Source organism: Prionailurus viverrinus, unplaced genomic scaffold (assembly GCF_022837055.1).
Source record: "Prionailurus viverrinus isolate Anna unplaced genomic scaffold, UM_Priviv_1.0 scaffold_39, whole genome shotgun sequence".
Taxonomy (NCBI): domain Eukaryota; kingdom Metazoa; phylum Chordata; class Mammalia; order Carnivora; family Felidae; genus Prionailurus; species Prionailurus viverrinus.
The window spans coordinates 2,365,581-2,389,451 of NW_025927607.1; the positions used below are offsets into that span (position 1 = coordinate 2,365,581).

A 23,871-nucleotide genomic window follows, 5' to 3' on the forward strand; every position below is an offset into this window, starting at 1 on the left:
GCCGGGGCATCTGTCACACACATTGGCGGCCGGCCTGACCCATCTAGGCTGGGTGCTGACGGCAGGATTTACTGTGAAAAGGGGACCTACTTTTTTTGTGGATGGTAAGCATCAAAGGCCGGTCGCTGGGGTGAAGCCGCACGAGCAAGGGGGTCTCGATCAGGTCCTGAGGTAGGTAGCCCAGGAGGGGGACCGCCCTGCAAAGCAAGCACACACATGGGGGTCCCTGTGCAGCCCCCCTTCCCCAGCCCCAGCCTCATGGCTGCGCTTCGGGACACGGTCTGGAACACAGCCTCGAAGGGGGGGCCCTAGTTCATCTCTAAGGACCATCTTCCTCTTGGGGGGCAGGGAAGGGACAGACTCCAAATTCCCCAGAGAGCAAAGCTGGGGAACTGGGCTCACAGAGAACAGTCTTTCAGTTAACTGGCAAACAAAAGATGACAACATCCCCACAGGTCTGTGACGGGGAGCTAGGCCCTAGCAGGCCCAACCCATACAGGCCAAGTGTCCCAGCACAGGGCGGCGTCTTTGCTCCTGAAAGAGTAAATCACGATAACGTTCTCGCTTTTTGTCTTTTAAGGTCTTTTCGTTCTTCGTGTCATTTGTAAGTTTGGCCGGATGGGGCTGGGCATGGCTTCTTTTAAACAAGTTTTGCCTGGACGCCGGAAAACCCTGTTTGGCTCTTTTCCAGCTCAGGATGCTGTGCTTCGGTTACTTTGGCTCCCGTGTCTGGTCCTGAAAAGGTGCCACACAGGCGGGGGGCCTTTGCTCTGTGCCACCGGGCTTCCTCCTGCAGCTCTTAGGATGATGTTTTGGGGTGACCGTCTCGGTGCCCGTTCTGCCCCCATGACCAGCATTCTCTGCCCACGCAGCCACTGTTCCCTCTTCTGAGCCGCAGTTCAGCCTCCCCACCCTGGAGACCAGCCTTCTCGCATCCGAACTGATGTTTCCCCAACCTCTTCCGAGCAGATGCCCTCACGTGGAAGGGCCTTCTCCAAGCCGTTAGAGCCACGCCTGCCTATTCCCCTCGAATGGAGCTTTCTCGTGGGCCCTGCATTAGGATTCAATCCTCTCCTCCTGGTCTGACACACACTCTCCAGGATTCGTGTTTTCATTTGATAGGATGTACAGAATGTTCCTGGTGCCCTTCCAGGTCAAGGTTTGGCCAGGGGAGAGGAGGAGGAGGAGGAGGAAGGGGAAGAGGAGGAGGAAGAAGAGGGAGAGAGGGAGAAGAAAGAAGGGGAGGAGGAGAAGGGGGAGGAAGGAGGGAGAGGGTGGGGAGGAGCCCGGGCCACTGCCCAGGTGTCCTGTGCTCTGTGGGCTGGGCCGCCCGCAGGGCTCTGCTGAGGAAGGCCCTGTGCACCTGCTCACAACACCTGCACACGAGTGACACCTGTGCTGGTTTGCAGGCAGGTGTTCTCAGGCTCCTGGAAGAATTAAAATTATCCTGGGGCTGGGGCGCCTGGGTGGCGCAGTCGGTTAAGCGTCCGACTTCAGCCAGGTCACGATCTCGCGGTCCTTGAGTTCGAGCCCCGCGTCGGGCTCTGGGCTAATGGCTCAGAGCCTAGAGCCTGCTCCCGATTCTGTGTCTCCCTCTCTCTCTGCCCCTCCCCTGTTCATGCTCTGTCTCTCTCTGTCTCAAAAATAAATAAATTAAAAAAATTAAAAAAAAAATTATCCTGGGGCTGCTTTGTGAACGCAGCTCCCACGGCCCCCATGCCGAGACCCTGTTGGATGGGGCTGGGTGGGGCCCAGGAACCTGCGCCTTGAAACCTCGTGTCTCTGGTGATTCTGCCACAGGGGGCGAGCAGATCAGCCCTGAGCTGCCCAGAGCTGAAGGCTGACGGTTCACCTGGCTGCCCATAGAGCAACTCTTTCCCAGGAGGCTCTGCGTCCAGGGCGGGTACCTGGTGTCTCCAGGTCAGGCGCAGGCAGCGGGGTGGGCTTGATCCTCGACAGCATCTGTGGAGGTCGCCTGGGCCGACTGAGAAAGCCCGGAGTGCTTCTAGGTCCACTTCCTGTGAGTCTTCCGAGGGGGGCTCTTCCCCATCACTGCCAGCAGCCACCAGGATCTTCTGTCTTTGTGCAGGAGGGGCCGGGGGGAGGCGCTCCACGGGCTTCGGCCCCAAGTCAGCCAACCCAGAACCCTCTGAGAAGGGCAGGGCTCCCGACTCCCACAAGCACCATTTGTTCCGGCCACAGCACCTTGAGTGGGACACGGAGTGAAGCTCCGGGCAGGAACAGAGGTGACCCCCCCCCCCGCAGCGGGGAGCAGGCTGTGACACACACGCTGGTGGACACATTTCTGCTGGGATCCTGCCAATGGCGTCTCCAATCCTAACCCGAGCACGCCGTCCCTGGCCATGCCGTGCTTTAGTCGTGTGCGATTTTGAAATGAGTTTAAATAGGATAATAAAGATAGACTCCATTACAACGATGATCAGCTCCCCAAGATGCTCCATTTACACAACGTTCCTATCTCGGGAGGCTGTTAGTGCAATTCCACAATCGTTTCATTGCCTGCAGTTCAACATCTTTGCGGATTACCTTCTCAAACCAACATGCAGTCTTAACTTTAGCTGCATAGCGTTCATACCAAAAACATAAAAATTGACTGGGCTGTGTTGAGCTGCTATTAAGTAACCACCAAGATAATGACGAAATGCTAAACATCACGTGATCGAGTCTGCCGCCACGAAGGGCGCGATAGTGCTCCCAAGACACGCAAAGGGCACAGCGCCAGGCTGCTTACCTTTCGTCCACATCCTGGAACAAGCAATTTGGTGTATGCGTGGTCGTAAAAATTCTCTTTTCAGGAGGAATTCGAGGGGCTGAAAGAAGAGAATTTTACACAAGTTTCTGATTCTAATACACACTTAGTGCAGTTATATTATAACTACCGGAAAACGCCATGTAGATTCACAGGATGTGTGGCGGAGGAAGGAATTAAGAAGGGGACTCTGAACCACAGCCTGTCACATAGGGAGCAGAGCGGACCCTATGCTAGATGACCGCCAGCCAGCCTCAACTCCTCTGTGGGCAGGTTCAGTCTAGAAGGCCAAGGACCGCCACACTAACAGAAGCACGTGCTGTCGCGTAGGCTTCTCTCGACAAAATCGTGCCGGAAGGCCATATCCGTGATCTTTCAGATCCAACGAGGGTGAGCTCAACAAATTGTTTAAAAAAATAAATGATGTAAGTGCTTAGATTCAACATGCTCAGCAAATGTCACTGTAACGGGGACTTTACAGTTTCTAGGGCGGGCAAAGAAGATAGAGTAACTTGCACAAAGGAAATCGCATATCCAGAATCTCCCTCAGCTACCAAATTCGTGGACAAAACATTCAAAACTCCAAAGCTTTCCATTCGTGAAGCAGAATCCTGTTGGGATGAACAACTCGGTGAAACCCAGGGAACCCCTCTCAGTCTTTCTCGAATATTTGGAAGAGAATATTCCATATGGAGGAGCCCCTCAAACATCTGAGAAAGGGCCACATACCTAAAACATCTCTATCGGTTTTAAGAAATAAATGCCTTTTTAAAAACTGGCATCATTAACCACTGAGACAAGATTATAAACACAATGGAACGTGGACCGAACTGGATCCTTGTGGTTCAGGAGTTGCACACGGCACCCGCTTTCTGGGAATTCTGGTCACGTGGCTTGCGGAGCTGCTGGGGCAAGGACCTTGGGCTCCCGGCCCGGTCCTGCAGCCGGTCACACGAGGACCGTGTCATACCACAGTTCAGGAGGTGGAGTCACCAGGAGGACAGAATCGGGGTGGCCAAGTGCCTGGGGGCCTTTGGGCTTCAAGGGAAAACCCAGATTTGGGGCTTTTGGGGGAGAAGGTGGTCTGAGAAGCCAGCAGGACCAGGAACGGGCACCTGGTATAAGCCTGCTATACTCGGCTTTTCTACAGGCAGAGGGAGGGAGGAAAGAACCAGAGTGAACAGTGGGAGCCAGGCCGCCAGGCTGCACGTCGGGAAGGCAGGGAAGGCAGTAGAAGGCAGGACGAGCCACAGCCTTATTTCTCGAGTGGGCGGATGGTGTGGGGTCCTGAGAAGGCAGTGCTGTCCCTGTGCTTCCGAGGTGGGAGGTGCACGAGGATGGGAGGGACCCGGGGACCCGGCAGGGCCATCCTCACCTTATGGATGGAAGGCAGTGGCTGGGGAAGGGGCAGGGCGCTCCGGACACGGCAACAGCCTGGTCACGGGTGCGAGATGCCGGCACCCAGACCCTCTGATGGACACGGGGAGGCGGTATGGCAGGGGCCACCGGGGGGCCCAGGGGACAAGGGTGGGCGTGCAACCAGAGGGAGACGGACACTGTGCCGGGTGGGGGGGAGAGGCCAGGGCTGGCGGCCGGCCTTCCTGACGTTAGGGGTGAGCCACGGGACTAGCTGAGGCACCACACGGAGCCTGTGCCCCCGCCTGGGCCGGGCTCTTACCTTCGTAGCCCGAGTGCACTCTCTCCGCCAGCAGCACGCAGCACAGCTGGCCCTCGGCGCCCTGCGGGTCCCGCACCTTGACCAGGTAAGGCGTCATGCGAAACGGGTGGTAACGGGTCTCGTTCTCGTGGCTCTTCCCGACGCTGTGGAGGACGGCAGGGTCAGCACGAAGACAGAAGGGATCCCGTCCTGCTTACTGCCAGCCAGCCCTCCCCGCAGCGGCTGCTCCGAGAGCACCCCTGCGTCGGCTGTCCCGAAGCCCGGGCGGCGGAGGCAGGCTCCCCTCTTGGGGACCCGGGCCGAGCCGGAGGTGCCGCCCGGGGTCTGGGTCTGGGCCTCTGCCCCGCTCCCTCGGGTGTCAACGACATTAAAGGGCACGGCAAGGAGTGAACAGCCCTGGGCGGTGGGAGCTCCTCCAGGAGCCGTTCTCTACAGGGGGTCACATTTTCACCGGGGGAGAAGACGGTGCTTCACCACTGAGGCCCCAGCCCCAACTGCCCAGGGTACCAGAACCCGGCCAGGGGGTCGCTCCTGACACTGCGGCTGGACGCTCAACCAGTCACCTTGTTTGGGGCCAAAAGCCTGTTGGGGAAGCTCTGGGGGCTCTTTCTGGAAAAAACACACACTTGAGGTACAGGCTGCATGTGCTTTCGGGGTCCTCTTGGGCCCTGGGGTACGTGCCTTCCTGTTAAGGGCCCTGGGCCGCTTTCCCAGGTGACGGACACCAAGTCCAGGCTCCTCGGGCTGATGTTCTCCATGAGGAAGGATCCAATCACCCCACTGCTGACCATGCTGCCTTAACTCCCCATGCACATTGTTTTTATTTTAAAAATTGTTTTAATATTATTATCGACAGAGAGAGACACAGTGCAAGCAGGGGAGGGGCAGAGAGAGAGGGAGACACAGACTCTGAAGCAGGCTCCAGGCTCCGAGCTGTCAGCACGGAGCCCGACACGGGGCTCGAACCACGAACCACGAGATCTTGACCTGAGCCGAAGTCAGACGCTCAACCGACTGAGCCCCCCAGGCGCCCCCTCCCTGTGCACATGTGAAATGCAGTTTTCACACAGACTTTTCAGGAATATGTGCACTGCATGGCAGGGTGCCCGCATAAGCCTCTACCCTGAAGAGGTGCCGAGGGGCGAGGGGCGCGGGGTGGGGTCACGGCACAGCGGGAGCCGGTGGGGGCCCCTCCCGCACCTCCTCAGCCTCCCAAGCGGGGCTCGGGGGGAAGTGTTGGCACCGTGCCCAGCTTGGGACACCCAGGCACGGGCTTACCTGACTCGGCAGAAGAAAGACTTCTCCTCCATGCAGTCTTGAGTAAACGCATCTGAAAGAAAGAGCCCCGAGTCACACATCCAATCCCATCCGATCTCATCCCATCGCACGACAGGACACACGGGCTGGCACTCTTGGCTTCTCCCAAGCCACACAGAGGCGGGAGAATCGTCAGGCGCGAATGCACGTTTACACAGGCACAAAGCGGAGCCCTCAGAGGCCATTGATCACACTTCCGACTGAAACGTGCTTCGTGAGTGTCGCACGTACCGGATCAGGAGGGGCTAAAAGTCTGCCGTCAGAAGTTTACCATTTTTGAAACGGTTCCGAAGCTGACACAAACACGCCAACCAATAAGCCATTTAACTCGGGGAAACCGACTGACTGGTGGGCCGAACGTGTGTGCGTAAGGGTCTGATACCTCCGCCTACATGTTTGGGGGGATATTCGGTTCTAACAGAAGGCCCTACCCAAGCTTACATCAGTCCTTCTGCTAAAATGTTAACCTTCTTCAAAATCTGAAACGCTGAGCAACACGAGGTCATTCAGGCGCCGTCATCAGAGATGAGGGAATGGCGTTGCCACGATAAAGGAATTTTTTAAGAAGAAATCTCAGACGCTGATCTTTCACGTCAAGTTTCGTCTACTCGAAAGAAAGAGGAAAAGTAGGAAATCCCTAATGAGGGAAAACAGCATAGAGTTACGGCCTGGAAAGGCCTCGGAGAAGTCACCTGGTCCTTCTTTTTTATACAGACAAAAATTCAGGGGCAACCATCCTAGGGAGACGGTGCCCGCCTGTTCACGCCGTAAACCGCGTGCGCAGCGATGTCCCTTCCACGCAGTGACCTACGGGTCCTCATGACACGCCCTGCAAGCTTTAGTGACCTGACTGCACAGTCCTCGGTGGGATTTCCGGGAGAAGGCAGGCGGCTCTATATCTGAAACCAAAAGTGAGTGTCTCCATTCACGAGTCAACCCTACGGCCAACTCCCGGCTTGGCTTGTCTGCTGTAGGGAAGGTTCCGCCGCGCAGCTGTGGTGGGTGGGGTGGTGGCCCGGCCGGCAGACTGGAAGCAGGAGGAGGAGGGAGCAGGTGGGGACAGGGGCCTGCGATGCAGGAGACGGTGTCAGTGGGGCTGAGGAGCACGTGATATGAGCACAGATGCTGACCCCCGGGCCAAGGGCGAAACGGGAGCCGGTTCTGGGCGATGCGGCCCCGGGGCAGGCTCCAGCCAAGATCACGACTGAGGTCACGCTTATCTGGGATGACCCCCACAGTCACACTGAGTCCCACCGTGTCCCGTCCCTCCCGGTTCCTTAGTGTTTCTGCCCTTCGGTTCAACTTCTGCTCCGAGAGACCAGAGCCCCACAGGGGACAGGTAGACAGATGGTGGAGGACTTACACGGCAAAAGGGGGGCTTCCGCTGGCCTCCAGGGAAGCCCTGAGCTGGCTGGGCCCCTCCCCTGTCTGGCACTTTCTGCCAGGACCCCGTGCCACGTCTCTGCTGAGACTCGTCTGGCCACTGTGAAGACTGGAGCCCGACCAGCCTGGAGAGCTCGTGGCTTGAGCCCAGGAGGACGTCGCAGGCCGCCAGCACGAAGCCGCCCCTGGCAGAGGGGAGGAGCGCCCGCCCGTCACTGCGACATCACTGCGGCTGACCGCCATGGCGCCCGCAGGACGCAGGGCCCGGTCTCTGCACTCTGCGGGTTCACGCCAAGACCCCAGCTTCTCGGAACGACTTCGTTTCTAAAATGCCTAATGTTTCTTAGAGTCTTCTCACTCAAATAGCTTTCCCTCTCTGAAATTCATGAGCAAGCAGCTTTCCGTCTTTGGCCTCGACAGCTGTCGGGCAGGGGCGCGCTGCCGGTTTCTGGCAGAGGTGAGATGTGGCACGTGCCCCAGAGCCCCACGACCCCCGTGCCGCTGGCACACAAGGCCAGGTGGCCACCGCTCAGCCACCGCCCGGGCCCTCACCTGCTCCGCTGCAGACGCCCCAGAGCGGGAGCTTGTAAGGCGTGGTGGACGCGTGGAACACGCTGACGTCGTGGGGCGCCAGGAACTCCACGAACCTGGCGCCGGGGAAGACGTCCCTTTTACAGTGAAAGATGGAGGCAACTTGGTCGGAGACGTACAGGATTTTCCCGGTGACCAGGGACACCGCTGCAGCAAACATACCCTGGAAGGAAGAAGGGGCTCAGTGGGGACAGCAGATGGGGTCCGGACGGGCCGCCCCTCCCCGGGGCCACAGACTGGGGGCTCAGGGGAGGCGTCTGGTCCCCCTCCTCAGCCCTGGCCAGAACTCTCCTCGCCTCTACCCCTCTCCCTCTCCCCTGCCAGCCCATCTCTCTCCCAGGGAGCCCCAGAGGCTCCTGCCCTGGGCTCCCTCCCCGCCGGCTAGCCTGAGCCCTGGCCCGGGGAGCTCTGGGGGGGGGGGTGGGGGTTTCAGCTGCAGTGGGGACACTGAAGGAAGGACGCAGGAAGGACTGGGGAGCCCCACTCTCCAGGCCAGTTCTGCCACGATTCCACTATGTCTGGGTCCCCACCTGCCCTTACGCCTGCTCTCTGACTGAGAAGTAGGGGTGCAGGGAAGGGAGCACTCGCTCCCCTTCCCCCAGACCCCCAAGGATGCCCCCACCCTAACAGGCTGCTTAAAAACGCATGAGCGTTGTTGTCTCGGGAGCTGAGTTCAAATCCCAGGTGCCCCAAAGTGAGCCTAAGATCACCTGGTCACTGCTCGGTCAAGGTGGGGCTCACCCTTACGCGCACAAGGCATGGGGCGGAGTCGCCGTGAGAGAAGGACAGCCTCACAGAAAGCCGCAAGAGTGTGCTACACGACCCGCTTCTGAATCGCTCACTTGACCTTGTTTTTCGTGGAAGGCTCGAACTTATCTCCTGACCTCCCGGAACCCTGCAGTGGCTTAACCGGCTCACCTGGATCAAGGGCTCGGCTTTCGGGGGGCAGGGGGGGAGACTCCGCTCGAGGGGGCGCTTACCGCGTTCTTCACGATGAACTCGGAAGCGGCGCCCTCGATGTCCTCCGCGGTGTAGCAGGGCAGGCCGGCGCCGCAGGCCTGGCTCTCGCTGGACAAGAGCAGCTGGTAGTATTCCTCACTGGCTGCGGGAGAGACCAAGGGGCTGAAAACGGCTCCCGCCTCTGCGCGTCCGGACGCGGCTGTTCTCACGGAAAAGGGGGGCTACGCACACTAGCTTCCTCGGACGCCGAGAGAACGGAAAGAGAAATGTGAAGGCAAAGCAAACAGAAATCCTTCATTTGTCCTGAAAACCCCGAAGACCTGCGATTACAGAACTTCTAACGTGGTGAGTACACGGGGCGCCGGGGAGGCTCAGTCGGTGCAGCGGCCGACATCGGCTCAGGTCACGGTCTCACGGCTCGCGGGTTCGAGCCCCGCATCGGGCTCTGTGCTGACGGCTCGGAGCCCGGAGCCTGCTTCGGATTCTGTGTCTCCCTCTCTCTCTCTCTCTGCCCTCCCCCCCCCCCCCCCCCGCTTACACTCTCTCTGTTGCTCACAAGATAAATAACAAAAAATAAAATAAAAGTCAAATGGTAAGTGCACATTATTTTAAGTAACCTGGGTGGAGAGTCCCCCCTAACTCTCACTTTGCCCACAAGGTCTTTAATCGTGACCCAACAAGGGAGTCTCTCTGTAGGATGGCCGTGGCCCCAGTATGTGGTTCCTTGTGGCCCTGGCGCTCCCATCCGGACAGAATCCACTCATCTCAGGACACACAGCTTTCAAGGGCAACTATCATGGTGCTGCCCCCACCCCCCGGCCTCCGGAGGGGGGGGCAGCCCCCAGGGACGGGTGCCGGCAGCCCCGCCCTTCAGAGAAGCCCCTACCCCTGCAGTCTGTGAGCACCCTCAGGTGGGCTGGCCGAGCATGGCTTCTGTTTCTACTCTATTAACCCTCACAAAACAGACACAGGTTTAGACAGGAGCCTGCAGAGAGATCTGGGGCTGACGAGGGCACCCAGGAGGCCAGCGGATACCGCACACTGCAGACCCCCCATGCCCAGCACCGGACCTTTCCGCCACACTGCACGGGCGAGCAAGGGCGCCCTTCTGACAAGAGTTGTTCAAACGTCAGGAAATATGAAGACGATTTGGAATACGGCTTCGTATCCATCACCGTTAGTGACAAACATGCCGTGAGCGTAAGCCCTGCCTGGAGGGAGTAACTGATGATAACAGAACAAAGCCATTGTTTGAGTCTTTATCTCAACCTCCCGGGTTTTTCTCTTCTTACCCACATTTTCACTGTGCAGGGTCCACTGGGCCCCCCGCGTGCCTGTGACGGGTACACGAAGGTCAAGGGGTAGAGCGGGCTGGGGCTCCCTGGTAGAGGGACGTGTACCCCCTTGTCCGCCCTAACGAGATGCTGGCTTTTCTTCTGTCTCTGTTTCCTGCTCATAAGGGGCCCAAACAGCTGAGAGATTCCTCAAAGTGCAGGAGTGGGGGGTTCCCAGCAAAACGGAAAGGTTCGCCTGAGGGTTCACTGCTCGAAGATCAGGGATACTTCCCCCAAGCTTTCTGCTGTTCTCTCTCAAGCACTGCAGGAAATTTTAAAAAACTCTCAAAGCTCATATCCCCATTCCCAGCAACAGACCAAAAGGCGAGGTCTGCACAAACCTTTCTGACTGTCCCGTAGCTAAAGCATCCCGAGGTGACCCAAACAGAGGGGTCACAGCCCAAACTCCTCGGGATGGATGTCTGCAGAAGGGCTCACCCAGCAGTCAAGTTCCTGCTTCTCTAGAAAAGCTGGTGCACGCGTGTGTGTGTCCTTAGGGCAGTGTGCCCCTTACCCGTCCCGGAGACAGAGGCACCTGCGGTTGCCTGAGTCCCAGGAGATGGGGGCGGGGTACCTGCTCAGTGCAAAGTCCAGCCGCAGTGAGCGAAGGAAGTCCCCACTCTGTCGGCAGTTACTTAAGGGGCTTGGAGTTTATTGAAACGTCAAGTGTCTGAGCTGGATGATGCAAAGGTTTTGGAAACTGCAGTGTTTGTTCAGATTCCCGCACAGCATCTATGAGGACTTGGGCACAGGTACCCTCAGGCGGAAGCCTTAGTCTAGACCACGGGCAGCCCTAAGGGCTCTTACATAATCTGCCACCTGAGAGTCAGATCCAAACATGCCCCCAAGCGGGAGTGGAGTCTGGGCGGGGCCTGTGATGGAAGGAGGCTCCCTGCTTGGCTTCCCGGGTGAAAGACACAACCACACGGAGACTCACATGGAGATTTTTACACAAACAAGAAGGTCTAAAGCAGGGACCCTAAAATACTGTCCTGTGAGGGTGAGATCTGGCAAAAGCCTCTCTCGTATCTCTCTCTCTCTTTTTTAAGTTTATTTATTTTTGAGAGAGAGAGAGAGAGGGAGAGAATGCACTGGGGAGGGACAGAGAGAGGGAGAGAGAAAAATCCCAAGCAGGCTCCACACTGTCAGCACAGCGCCTGACATGGGGCTCGATCTCACGAATTGTGAGCTCGTGACCTGAGCTGAAATCAAGCGTAGGACGCTTAACCGACTGAGGAGAGGAGCATCTCTTGCTATTTTTCAAAGGAGCCACCGGCCCTCAGTTCAACTCACATCCGTGCTCCGAGCTGCTCACACAGTAGGGCCACCAGCTCCCGCCTCAGCCTGGAGGAAGCTGTGCTCTTTTGAGCACGACCTGACCCCAGCCCAGAGCACAGAAGCGTTACGCTGTAAATACACGTCTTATATCAGCAGCTTTTCTGTTTTTCTTTTTTTTCTAAGTGCCAAGTACAATAGAAAACTCCCAGAGAATTAAGGTTTCCCATCATTGCCTTTTCCCAGACTTCCACAATTTCCTTCTGCAGTTTCAGGACTGGGTTTTAGAAAGTCGACACCACCCCACGGATTTCTACGAGTTTGGATCAAAGACGCGGCCGGGCCTACCTTTCACCTGCTTCACGCTCCTCAGCGCATACTTCAAGGTCGCCAGCGTGCTGGCTTTCCCTCTGGCCTTCTTGTCTCCAGGGAGGTGGACCCTCAGCTCCTTGAGGGTTTTTATCAGCTCCTTGTGCGTGTCTGCTTTGGCAGACTGCTCGCTGCTGTGGCATTAAAGAAAGCCATCACACAGGGGCGCCTGGGTGGCGCAGTCGGTTAAGCGTCCGACTTCAGCCAGGTCACGATCTCGCGGTCCCTGAGTTCGAGCCCCGCGTCGGGCTCTGGGCTGATGGCTCAGAGCCTGGAGCCTGTTTCCGATTCTGTGTCTCCCTCTCTCTCTGCCCCTCCCCCGTTCATGCTCTGTCTCTCTCTGTCCCAAAAATAAATAAACGTTGAAAAAAAAAAATTAAAAAAAAAAAAAGAAAGCCATCACACGTTGGCTTCCTGACTCCTCCTTCCTGTGCCTCTAGTCCCATTTCTGCACCAGGCCCCCAGGACACTTCGGTCTGCGTGGTTCTCTGTGGCGCACTGTGGGATGCATCGCAGTATCCCTGGCCTCAGCAGCAGACGCCAGAATCGCCTCGCCACTTGTGACAACCGGAGCTGTCTCCCGACCCTGCTAGACATCTCCTGCAGGGGGACGAGACGCCCCGGCTGGGGACCACTGCTCTGACCCAAGTGAGTGCGGCACGAGCCCCTTCACCTGGGCTTCCTTCCCCCGTGGCTAGAGCCGGGCTTTGCCCAGCATGGCCTGCTGGTCGACCCGCAGTCTGGCTGAGCAGGCTACCCCTCGGGAGCCCTGCCTGCCTGACCCGTGTCAGACAGAAAGGCATTGGGTGATGGACATTACAGAGCACAGCAAACTGGTTTCCTGGGGGGCAGGCATGTGAATGAGGAACACGAGAAGTCCTCAGAGAGGAAAGTTCTAAGAAGGACATCTAAACTTAAGGATACAGAGAGAGGAGGAAGCCAGAACAGGTGGGCACCTCCTGGTAAGAGCAGAAAGAAGGTTAGAAACCAGGTCTCTTTCTAGGGCGAGGTGGCCAGGTGCCCACACACCCGGGCTTAAGAGCCGGCGTCTGCTCCAGTGGTCATATGAAAATGTCTGTGGATACGAAGTTAAGGATGCCTGTGTCACAAACACCTAACGTGGGCGCGGAATGTTCCAGGGGGACGTAACCGCCAGTAGCAAGTCTCCATGTCTCTAAAGACCCGAAAGCAAGGGGGTTCTAACCGGCCTCACCTGCAGCCGCTTGTCGTCGTGCTGTGTTCAGACTTCGCCATCAGGAGGCCAAAGGCATCTGGACTGTAAGCACGAGCGAGAGGTAAGGCCAGACTCAGAGGGCTGCACGCTCCACCCACTTCTCCCCCCATCCTGCCAGAGACAACGATCCAGATCATACCAGAGCAAGGCAACTGAGGAAAAACACGAGGGAAAGGGAAAGCGGGAGCATAAAACCTTCAGATACCAGGAAAACTAAGTGTTCCGAGAAGGACTGAGGGAGCAAGTTCATTTTCTGGAGGCTGCCCAGCTGCTAGCGGGGCTCCCGAGTCCTCGGCCCCCAAGACCTCACCACTCTCGTTAGCGGTTGTCTACTGGCAACCAGATACTCGACACCAACAGCCGCATCGCTATAGTACATTTTAGTTATTCTGGGTTAATGAGATTTCTCTTTTTAATGTTGAAAAACCGGGCCATCGTGATTTAAAGATCACAAAAGCGATCCAACAGGATGAGATACAGAGAAAACCGACACCCAGCCCGGCCTCGGTGGGCCGAGGGTCCCACCTACCCCGGGGGGGCGACAGGCGGCCGGACCAGCGCCCCCAGCTCCTTGCTGCCCCGCGAGCCCCGCCCCGAGGGGCAGTTTTCGTTGGTTTCATTTCCGCTGGAGCCGCTGCTCATGTCGACGTCTTCCTGGAGGGGGGCTTCGTGGGGCCGGGGGGGCTCCACGGGCTCCTGGGCCGGGGGGCTGGGGGGGTATTCCGCGTATGTGTTCATGTTGGCTCCACAGTGAAGCTGGGAAAAGAGAGAAATGTCATCAGGCCTCGAAGAGCTCAGTCACCGCAGCCGCCGCGTGGGGCGCCTCACTGGGATCTGTCTCCACGGTCCGCTAAGTAAGCCGGGCGCGGTCAGAGTCAACCGTGGGCAATCTTTGTTCTTGTTCGCTGAGCTCCTACCTGCCCTGAATTAGGAAGCGGATGAATCGCGTGGCTGCAGCGACGGCCTGGTCAGCAGGCGACAAGAGCATCAATGACCGCCGCCCGGCACGTGGGGAGCTTTGGCAAAAACACGGATTCCCACCGGATGGCTGGTGGGGCCTAGGAACCTGCATTTTACAAGTCTCCCCAGGTGACGTTGGGAGAGCAGGAGGGCTCAGAAGTCTTTGCATCACAAGCTGCAGGAGACCCCGAGCCCAGGCTGTGGGCGGGGGAGACCCTCCGGGAGAGAGAAGGCCGTGGGGCAGGCGCTGCCCTGTGAGGAGGGCAGAGTGGGCGGGAGCCCGGACAGCGGCACAGGGGTGAGTGCACGCGGGATGTGGAGGGAGAGGGACCGGCGTGAGGCCACTGAAGGATTCGAGGTAGCAGACGTAGCAAACGAGTGAACTCTGTTGCGTTCGGACAGGTCCTCACCACCGTACTATGCGGAAACTTTGGCGCATTAGGGGCGGGAAGGTGGAGGGGGCTGAAGTTAGAGCCAGGCCAGCCCTAAGGTTTCTGCAACAGTCCTGGAACACAACCATGAGAATGAGCTGACGGTGAGTATGCAAGGGGGGAGGGGCCTGACCGGAAGCCTAGGGATGGGCAGAGAGGTGTCCCTGGGAAAGGACGACCCAGGATGGTGTCTCCCTCAGGGTCTCTCGGGAAAGAAAAGCTAGGCAGGTGGGGGAGGGGCGGCTGCTATTCCACCCCGCCCCCCCACCCGACCCCAGCCCCGGCCGGAGGGGCAGGAGGAAGGAGGGGTATGAAACCAAAGAACCGAGACGACCTGCAATTTGGGGGAACAGAGCTGGGGGCACAGACCCCTGGCTCCTCTCTCCTCCTGCCCTCAGCGGTCAGAGAGCCAGAAAGCGAGGGGACCCTGCTGGCACAGGCCTGGAAGGCCAGCCCTTGGGCACTGAGCGGGGAGGGAAGATCCAGAGGGCCCAGCCGAAGTGCCCTGACTGAGCGGAGTCCCTGGGGACAGAATGGGTCCCCACGGCTTCCGTGTGCTCAGAGAAACAGAGCAGACACCCGGTTGATGGCAGAGGCTATGGACACAGTGTTTCACGTAACCCTCGTGATCACTCATCATCGGATACCACATAGGAAACCATTCCTGGTATCAGTCTACGGATGAGAAAACAGGCCAGTGACCCACTCAAGGCCACGCATGGCAGGTGACAGGGCTGGATCCTGTGTCCACCTGCTCCTGAAGACGGGCACCCACGGGGAATCCAACCACATTACTCTCCGGAAAACAGCAGGTGTGATTAGACCTCGTCTTGCGCATGAACCGACAGATGGGCAAAAGCCAACGTGTGGCTTCTAAAAAGATGTGCAACAAAGACCAGATGAACAGAAGCCACATGGCGTGGGGGAGACCAGCAGAGTTAGGACGGCACCTCCTCCGTATCATAAATAAAAATCGAGAAACGGTGGGTTCAAGGAAACAAGTAGTGAGGGATGAGCCGAAGCCACAGAATGAGAAGAAAATGCCACCTTAGAACAGAACACCAGAGAGACGGAGTCCAGAGTCCCTAACGGACAAGATGGCCTCAGCGATGGGGAGGTGAGCGCGAGGAACTTTGAAAAGCGACAAGAGAAAGGGCGATGCTATCGGAGCCTCGCGTTTTCACCTGTGGTAGTATCTCTTCCTGAAAGAGACACCGCACCTTAAAACAGAGGTTAAAACGAAAGATACACCCCGAGAAAGCCAACCTGGGTGAAGACGGATTCCCACCTGCTGGTTGAAGGACTCCCTGAAGACCAGGCAAAGTTAGAGACGGGTCGGAGCCGGCGATGTCCCGATGACAAACGATGTTTCCGGGGTGGGGGGGGGGGGGGGAGAAAAATCTACCCGCATCCAAACAGGAGAAACAAGTAGATTACCTACAAAGGATGGAAAGTCATATGAGTCTTGGGTGGAAGACACAGTCCGCATGCAGCTCAGAGAGGAGGCGGCTGTGGTCAAAGGGAGGAGATCTCCGCCCAGCATACCTGCTCATTATGGCCTCGGCAGCAGGCCAGCGGGGTCCTGGATTAGAGAACCCACAACACCCGAGCAAAGTCAGGAACAAAACAACAAGTCTACCACTCAGCCTTTGTGTTGCCGATTCGCTTGTTTGTTTTTAACATTTCAGGCAAGTTCTGGCTGATCCGGTGACAGAATGAAAGGTGTTAACTTTGGGAGAGAGAGAGACCAGAGACTAAGAACAGGTATTCCCACCAAGAGAAACACCAAAGATCTAGAAAGCTGGAGAGATGCTCGACCTCAGTGGTCACGAGGAAAAGGCAAAGGATGAGGTTACCAGAAATTAATGGGACTGACAACATCCAGTGTCCACAAGGCGGAGGACTTCTGTGCATTGTGGTCACTAACTCAGTCTTTCTGGAGGGGACTCTGGGCATGTTCAGCAACGTTTATAATCTGCACCCCTTCCCACTGCTAGGAGCCCCTCCGCTCCATGGGAGGGTCTACACACCTGCACAAAGACCCATGAGTGTGGTGTTTGGAGAGGCACAAACCACCAAAGGTCATCTCGGGCACCTGGTCCACCATGAGCACCCCGGCCAGTGCCAGCCTCGACTTCAATCTGAGCGTGTGCCTCACCTGTCCACACAGTAGTGAGTGACCTCCCTGCTCCCCCGGCTCAGAGCACAGCCTCGGTCTGCATGACGGCCCACAGTTTTGCAACGCCTCCCTGGCTGCCTCCTCAGCCCTGACACTGAGCTCCGACCTCAGGACCCTTGCACGTGCTGCTCCCTGGTGCCCGCAGGCTCCATCCTGCAGACAGCCTGTCCACCCTGCACAAACAGCACTGACTTCCCCACCTGTTCCACATCCCCGGCCTGGCTTCCTCTCCTCCATGGTGCTGACGCTGCCTGCTGCCAGACTCCCCCTGCCCTCCGCCCTGGTGTGCTGCGGCTTTGAGTCGTTCCCTGCTGTCACCCCAGGGCCCTGCACAAATTACTAAAGGCATGAGGCCTGGGACAGCTGTGCTAGGGGATACTGTGCACCTCCTGAAAAGAGGAAGGCAAGACCCACTGATGTAGGGAGATTCTAAGACACAAAGGAACACCTCACAGGACAAGAAATAACAACAAAGCGACGGACGGCACTCAGGCGGGGCTGGGCGCTGCCTTCCGTTGATTCACGCGCTCCTACGGCACGTGGCGCTTCGGGCTGGAGTAGGTCAGGGATGGGGACAGGTGTCTTTCCCGTCCCCGTGGAGCTTCCGTTCCAACGGGGAGAAGATCATCAGCAAGGGAACGGCATAGGTAGTGGACGAACTGCTAAGTGCTGCAGAGAAGCGGCAGAGCAGGAGACTACGGGCTGCTGTGTGGGAGAGGCCGGGCGGGCCGCCGGGCAGGGCTTGTGCGTCAGCAGTCAGCAACGTCTGACCTTGTCCTTGAGCCCCGCCACCCCGGGTGGTGCCGATTCACGGCCCCTCGACCTCACTCTCCCTCAGGCCTGTGGCCGCTGCTCCTCCCCAGCTGCCGCCAGAGGGCCTGGTGGACCAAACGGGCCTGAGGGACGTGAACTCTGGCCACGGAGGATGGGGGAGAGGACCGGTGAGCAGGGAAGCACCCCTGCACCCCTCCCTTGGACGGAGTTCCAAGCTTTCCTTTCTTCTCCTTCTCCTCCTTTTTTTGGATGGCCTTTGTGACAAGGCCCTAGTGGGCTGAGAGACGAGCTGGGCATCTGTGACGCAGGGCGTCGTCTCGGAGGGGCACCGTCTCAGCGGGATGTGCTCTCAGCGGGGCCTCATCTGAGCCTTCTCTGCTTCCCTTTCCCCTCACTCTTGCTGCCCTGGGACTGCACCTCCCAGTGACATGCTACCATTGGGTCTCCGCCTGGACTCTGCTTGTAAGAGTGAAGAGAGTGAGAGAGTGGGCCAGGAAGGTGCTGGAGGGAGAATATTCCAGGTCGGGGAGTAAGTGCAAAGGTCCTGAGGCAGGGGCACGTGAGGAAGATGGACCAGTCTGGAGCAGAGCAGGCGAGGCGGAGGGCAGGAGGGCGATACAAGGTCAGAGCTGGATCACAGGGCGCCTCGCTGGGGCCCAGACAGGGCTCTGGCTTTATCCGAGTAAGATGGGAAACGGAGTTCTGTGTGACAAGATCTGCCTTACGCTCTGACAGGGCAACGGGTAAAGGCAAGGTGGCAGCAAGGAGACCTTTAAGGGGCCTTGCTACCACCGTTCAGTAGACGTGCCAAGGGGCTGCCCGGGGCGCTGAGGCCACTCTCCCCCCGCTGCCCTCCTCCTGCCCCAGCACTCTGGATGTCACCCAGCTCATCCCACGGCCCTCCCCAGACGAGCGGCCCGTCCTCCCTGCTGAGTGAGGCTCAAGGCTGAGGGGTCAAGTGAGCCGCCACGGCACGGGCTCTGGTGGGTTCCACCTCTTCCTGCCTGTGGTGTGAGCTCGGGCCGGTTCCTGAGCCTGCCGTGCCTCGTCTCCTCACCCCCGACGGGGGTGACAGCGGCACCCGCCTCTCGTTGGTTAAGTGACCCAGCCTGTGCCAGCTGACCGAACGCGGTCGTGTCCAACAAAGGCTAGCTTTCATCAGGACCACCAATCGCTACAGGCAAACAGATGGGGCGACAAAATAATGTGTTTCTTTAAAGGAGATTCTTCACTGCCACCAGAGCTGTCCCTGGCTCGTACTTCAAGGACAAGGAGCTTAGCCGGCCACCCCCCACCCCTGGACGGAGGCATCGCACACTCTGCTGGTGTCTCAGCTCCCCGCCTCGCGGCCCTGCCGGCCCCGGGAGCCTGCCTGGCCTGGCGGAGTAGGATTCACCGGGCAGGGGCCACAAGATCAGCTGAGCTGGAGGGTAGATCTTCGCTGAGAGGGTCTGACGAGGGGGCAGAAATGTGCAGGAACACACCATCCCAACCACCCGAAACTTCATCATTCCGGAAGATGCGTCACTCGGCACCAAGGGCTCTGACGGTCCGACCTCATTTTGCCAACTTGGCAAAACCAACATGCTCATCGGGGCGGACTTTGCCTCCTGCCTTCCACAAATGTTCCCGGAGCACCTGGGGAGCCCCGGGCACACCTGTTTCCACCCCCGGGGACAGGTGCTCAGAGCTCGGGGCGCCAGGGGCCCCAGAAAGGCAAAGACACCCAGGCCAAAAAGGGGACTGCTGGGGAAGCTGGGGTGCTCCTGTCCCTAGAGGCCCCCTTGCTGCCCCCTTCGCAGACATCCATCCCCTGGCTCTGCCCCTGAGAATGGGCAGACCCAAGGGAAGGACCCTGGTCACGTGACCACACTTGACTAGCGAGGGTTGTCTTGACTGGACAGGGGAACATTTAGAAAGCACAGTCCACAGTGAGATCACAGTCTGGACGGGCCTCACAATACCACAGGGTGGGGTGGGGGGGCAGGAGGGGGGTGGGGCGTGGAAGGAGAGGGGCCGGGAGCCAGCCCGTCCGAGCCGGCTGATGAGTTCATGAGGGTTCATTACACCATCCTATTTTACAGGCATTCAGAGTTTCCATGATAAATAGCAAAAAAAAAAAAAAAAAAAAAAAAAAAAAAACCCCCGGGAACGAATGCACAGCCTGGTCCTCGGTCTACCCACCACGGCTAGTGGCAGGCCTCGGGGACGGTGGCGGCTTCTCAAGACTCAGTACCCTTGACCAATGACATCTCTTGGTGGAAATCAGAAGTCAGCGAATATGTGGTTCCATCGCTTCAGGTGCTCGCGTTTTTTGAAACAGACGTTTAAGATACATCCAGAAAAGTCCTAAATTGTAAGGTTTTGATGTACGTCCACGAACTGAGTTCACCCGCATACCTCGCGCCCAGCTCTGGAGGTGGAACACTGCCAGCCCCCCCAGAAGGCCCCTGGGCTCCCCCTCCCACCCCCCCCCCCCCCACCATCACCCACCCCCAGGGTCATCGCCAGCCCAACTTCTCCCGGCCGGGTTACTTCTGCCGCTTTTCACACTTTATACGACGGGGATCTCACACTCTGGACTCTGTCTGAAAGCCTGCGGTATTTTACAACCCTGAATATTATAACACGTTTGCTACTTCCTGATAGGAGCCGATTCCCCTAGGGCCAGCCTGCCGTAATCCAGAGAAAATGTTTGTCCTGCTAGATAAACACCCGCGCTCTCCATGGCGACGGCCGGGTGACTGGGGAAAACGCCGACCAAATATGGCAGGAAGAAGGCAGGAGAGAGGCGCCTCTTGGCCTCACCGAGACTCCTTTTGATTCTCTCTCGGCTCTGCCTTCCAAAGCCTCAAACGTGGATAGGCGTGAGACTTAAAACCGAGAATGCGGCAACTTCAGCTTCCTGGCTCCAGCGTGCAGGGAGGGGGCTACCCTGGGTGTCTGTGACCCTGCGGGAGCACCCGGAGCCCGCAGGGCCTCCCGCCACCTGCTTGGGATTTGCCCTAGACGAGCAAAGACAGTAACACGCCTGTTGCAGACCTGCACACCGCGGGCTTACAGAGCTGAAGCCAGGCCTAACGACAGCTCAGGGGCAGGGCCCATCCGAGGCCGGTCAAGCCCCTCGGCTCTCTGCTGGGTCAGCAGGTGGGCCAGCTTCCCATGGGGGCCGGCGCCCAGAGCGGATGCGCAGCGGAGGGGTTGTGTGTTTCTCCTGAGCTTTGCCCAATAAGGTCGTTTTGAGGGTCACTTGCTCTTTGGACTAAATGCCGAGAGGTCCTGCCAGCCACTCGGTGACCTGACGGAGCCTGTGGTTTGCTGAGGCCCCGTGAAGTTACATCACCGTCTAAAAACAGAGGCGTGTCCACCGGGATTTCTCTGAAAGTCCAGCGTGTGCGTGAGAAACACAAAAGAGGGAACCTTTCCTACTTTCTTCGAAGCATGGCGCACATACCTCACCGGGGAACGTTATGTGACCGGAAGGAAGGAGAGAGCGCATCAGACACCTGTCTCCTGCCCAAGCGCCTGGAGAAATCAGCCGTAGAGGAACCAGAATCCAAAAGCCTAGGAGTGGAGACAGACCTGGCAGGCTGGCTCATCTGAGCCCCTCCGTGCAGACGAGGACACTGAGGCCCAGAGGGGTGGCTGAGTCACCCCCTCTCTGCCCAGCACCTCAGCCCCCACAGAAAGCTGGGCTGCATTAGTTCTGTCCTAGTGAGTCACACCAAGATGACAGTGACAGATAACTGTGAACACCCACAGCGCCAGCCCTGCATTGGCACATCACGTAGCTCCCACGGAGAAAAAGAGGAGTCCCTTTTCTCTCTTTACTCATACACCTTATATGGGGCGCCTGGGTGGCGCAGTCGGTCGAGCGTCCGACTTCAGCCAGGTCACGATCTCGCGGCCCGGGAGTTCGAGCCCCGCGTCGGGCTCTGGGCTGATGGCTCAGAGCCTGGAGCCTGTGTCCGATTCTGTGTCTCCCTCTCTCTCTGCCCCTCCCCCGTTCATGCTCTGTTTCTCTCTGTCCCAAAAATAAATAAACGTTGAAAAAAAAAAAAGTGATGAACTTTGTATGTAAAAACTCAATTTCCAGCTAGAGCCTTCAGACAGAGCCCAGTTTCTTCTCCGCCAAACCCAGCCTGGGACAAGAAACCCCCAGTGGGGCTGGGGGCAGGGCATCGCCCCTCTGCAGCCAGGGAGAAGACAGTTGCCCCCCCCCCCCCGGCATCAGACAGGGGAGGTAAGAAGTATTCATGGAGGAATTTCTGCCATGGTTCTGCGCTTAACATTTGGGGGACCCGGGACTCCTCTCCCCAGATTCTGGCCCACTCAGCATTCAGTACCCAATTTCAGGCCTTTGTAGAATGTGTGAAGCTCATCCCGCCCCAGATCAAGACCCTCGGGATGACGGGAAGACCTTGGAGATCTTCCTTGGTGTGTGCCCAGCAGGGATGAGGGCCTCAGTTTCCTGATCTGTGAAGCCAAGGTGTTACCCTGGATGATTTCCAGGGTACCTTCTGTCTCTGTTGTATGAATCAGCTTTCCAAACTGCTCTCTTCTGTGTACATTACAGAAACCCTGGCAACCCAATTCTCATCCCTTACCTGGCCCTTCTGGAGCGCTTAAGCAGGCCAGTACCTGCCCCCGGTCCATGTCCGGGCCTTGGCAGCCAAGGTACACCCCAAAAAGATGGTGTGAGTGCGGCATCACAAAGTGGGACCCCCTTCTACTCAATCTGGGGAGAGGGAGTAAATACAAGGAGGTCCAGGGGAGGCAAAGGGGTGGGGCCGCCTCCCTGCCCACAGGGCTCTAGGTCTGGCCTGGCACAGGAGCTCTCTTCTCTTTCTGCTTAACCAGCCCAGGGGACCCGTGGGCTGTCCAGGTAAAGCTCCTAGACCAGCGTCCATCAGTGGCCCTTCCCCAGCCCGAGACTTGGCTCTTTGGCCTCAGAGCAGGAAATTAGCCCCCTAAGGGGCTCTGCACGTTCCCGGAACCGTGGCACTGAACCTGTGGCCTTAGCCTTCCCAGGATCCTCTCCCCATGGGGCACAGGGAGGCAAGGCAGGGCTCATTAAAGAAGATCATCTAGAGAAGAGCAGTCCCGTGTGGTAGTCACTCGGTAGCTCCAGGACCTTGGACAAGTTGCCTAAGCTCTCTGGACCTCAGTCTCTCCATCTGCAAAATGGGGTAACAGTACTCACCCCAACCCACCCCTTTGAGACGAGAAGGGGTCAAATGGACCGGAAAACTCTCGGATCACGCCTCCGTGGGCTGCAGGAGCCGCCGCCGCCCGCCCGGAGCTCGTCCACCAGACCCCAGACCGCTTGCCCGAGGCCCAGCCCGGCGGTTACGTAACCAGCCAGCCGGGCTGCCGGACCGCGGTCGGCGCCCCAGCCTGGCACCCACCGGCCTATCCGCTCGCCCCGCCCGCCGTGTCACGCCGCGCCCTCACCGAGCCGCGTCCCCGCTGGTCCGCGCGTCCGTCCGCGCGTCGGTCCGGTCCGCCGACCCGGCTCCCGCCGCCGCCGCCTAGAGCAGCGCGTAGCCCGCAGCTCCGCCGCCGCTGTCACATAGTGGAAAACGTGACTGCGCGCGCCGCGCCCGCCCCCGCCTCCCGCTATTGGCCGAAGCTCAGCCTCATCTGCATACCGAAGGGGCCGGGCCTGCGAGCGCCGCGTGTCCATTGGCTACAGCGCCCGTCGCTCTCTTTACATAAGACGCACATGGAACTCCATGTTCACCGCGTCGGTTCCTCAATGAAGACGCGGCGCGCTCGTCTCCCCCTCCTCGTCCTCCCGAGTGATCCCTCCCACTTCCGGCCTCGGAGTCTTCCATTCAAGACAGCTGGCGTCGTCTGGCTAGGGGAGCCCGGAGTGGCGCGTACCACCGCGGGCCGGGGGGAGCTGGGTACCGGACGGGACCTGGCCCAGTGCACCTGGGACCGGCCGGCGGGGCGGCCGAATTGCCGCTGAAGCCCGGGCCCTGGAAGGCTGCCACCTGCGGCTACGGGCCAGAGGCGCGCCCCCGCGAGAAACTCCCTGCGGACATCTTTCATTCCCATTCATTCATTTACTCACTCCCATTCATCCTTCCCTAGGCGCTGAAACTGCGTGGGGGACCGAGCCAGGGCTGCCCAGCAGGAGCGCCGGGTGCACGCCCACCCCGGCAGCCGAGGTCCACACCTGCCAGGACGGTCAGCTTCTTATTTTTGAGATCATGTGTTGCAAATTTTGGTTCAGCAAATAGGGACATTGTTACTAGGAGGGGGTACCAAATAAATGATGTCCCTGCTCCCAACCACGTCATTAGGGGAAAAAGACCATCTCATTCATAAAAAGGGAACTTAAATACTAAACGGGGCGGTGTGGGTGATAAATTCACCAAGGCCAGAGTTATCCGCAGAGGGTCCGTGGAGGAAGCAGCACTTGAAGAGGGGAAAGGAAAAGCATGGAAAAGGGAGGTTTTCAGAAGGCGCAAGCCACAGAGACACGTGGGCCAGAGGTACAGGGTTCTGGGAGCGAGTAGGTCTGGAGCATCCTGGCTGCCACTTTTTCTTTCAGTAAGCGTTTTCTGGGGGCACGTTAAGCCGGAGTTTCTGTTTAAAGTGCCAGGAG

The 23,871-nt window shown here is 58.4% G+C and overlaps 1 protein-coding gene across 7 annotated transcripts in view; it reads right to left on the reverse strand.

The window, feature by feature from the left end:
• PER2 (period circadian regulator 2) overlaps positions 1-22,844 on the reverse strand; it is a 40,454-nt gene extending 17,610 nt beyond the window's left edge. Inside the window, exons 1-11 of one of the 7 annotated variants that reach the window (XM_047846469.1) lie at positions 22,710-22,839; positions 15,591-15,739; positions 13,441-13,667; positions 12,891-12,953; positions 11,657-11,811; positions 8,720-8,841; positions 7,701-7,902; positions 5,727-5,778; positions 4,449-4,591; positions 2,753-2,831; positions 91-197 (exon numbers count right to left, since the gene is read on the reverse strand). In XM_047846469.1, the coding sequence (XP_047702425.1) occupies positions 91-197; positions 2,753-2,831; positions 4,449-4,591; positions 5,727-5,778; positions 7,701-7,902; positions 8,720-8,841; positions 11,657-11,811; positions 12,891-12,953; positions 13,441-13,649 (1,132 nt within the window). In that variant the 5' untranslated portion in view covers positions 13,650-13,667; positions 15,591-15,739; positions 22,710-22,839. Of the gene's footprint in view, positions 1-90; positions 198-2,752; positions 2,832-4,448; positions 4,592-5,726; positions 5,779-7,700; positions 7,903-8,719; positions 8,842-11,656; positions 11,812-12,890; positions 12,954-13,440; positions 13,668-15,590; positions 15,740-18,651; positions 19,128-22,458; positions 22,659-22,709 lie in introns of those variants that run through there. The other 6 variants (XM_047846474.1, XM_047846468.1, XM_047846470.1 and 3 more) reach the window with 6 other exon arrangements.
• Between the last annotated feature and the right edge of the window lie 1,027 nt (positions 22,845-23,871).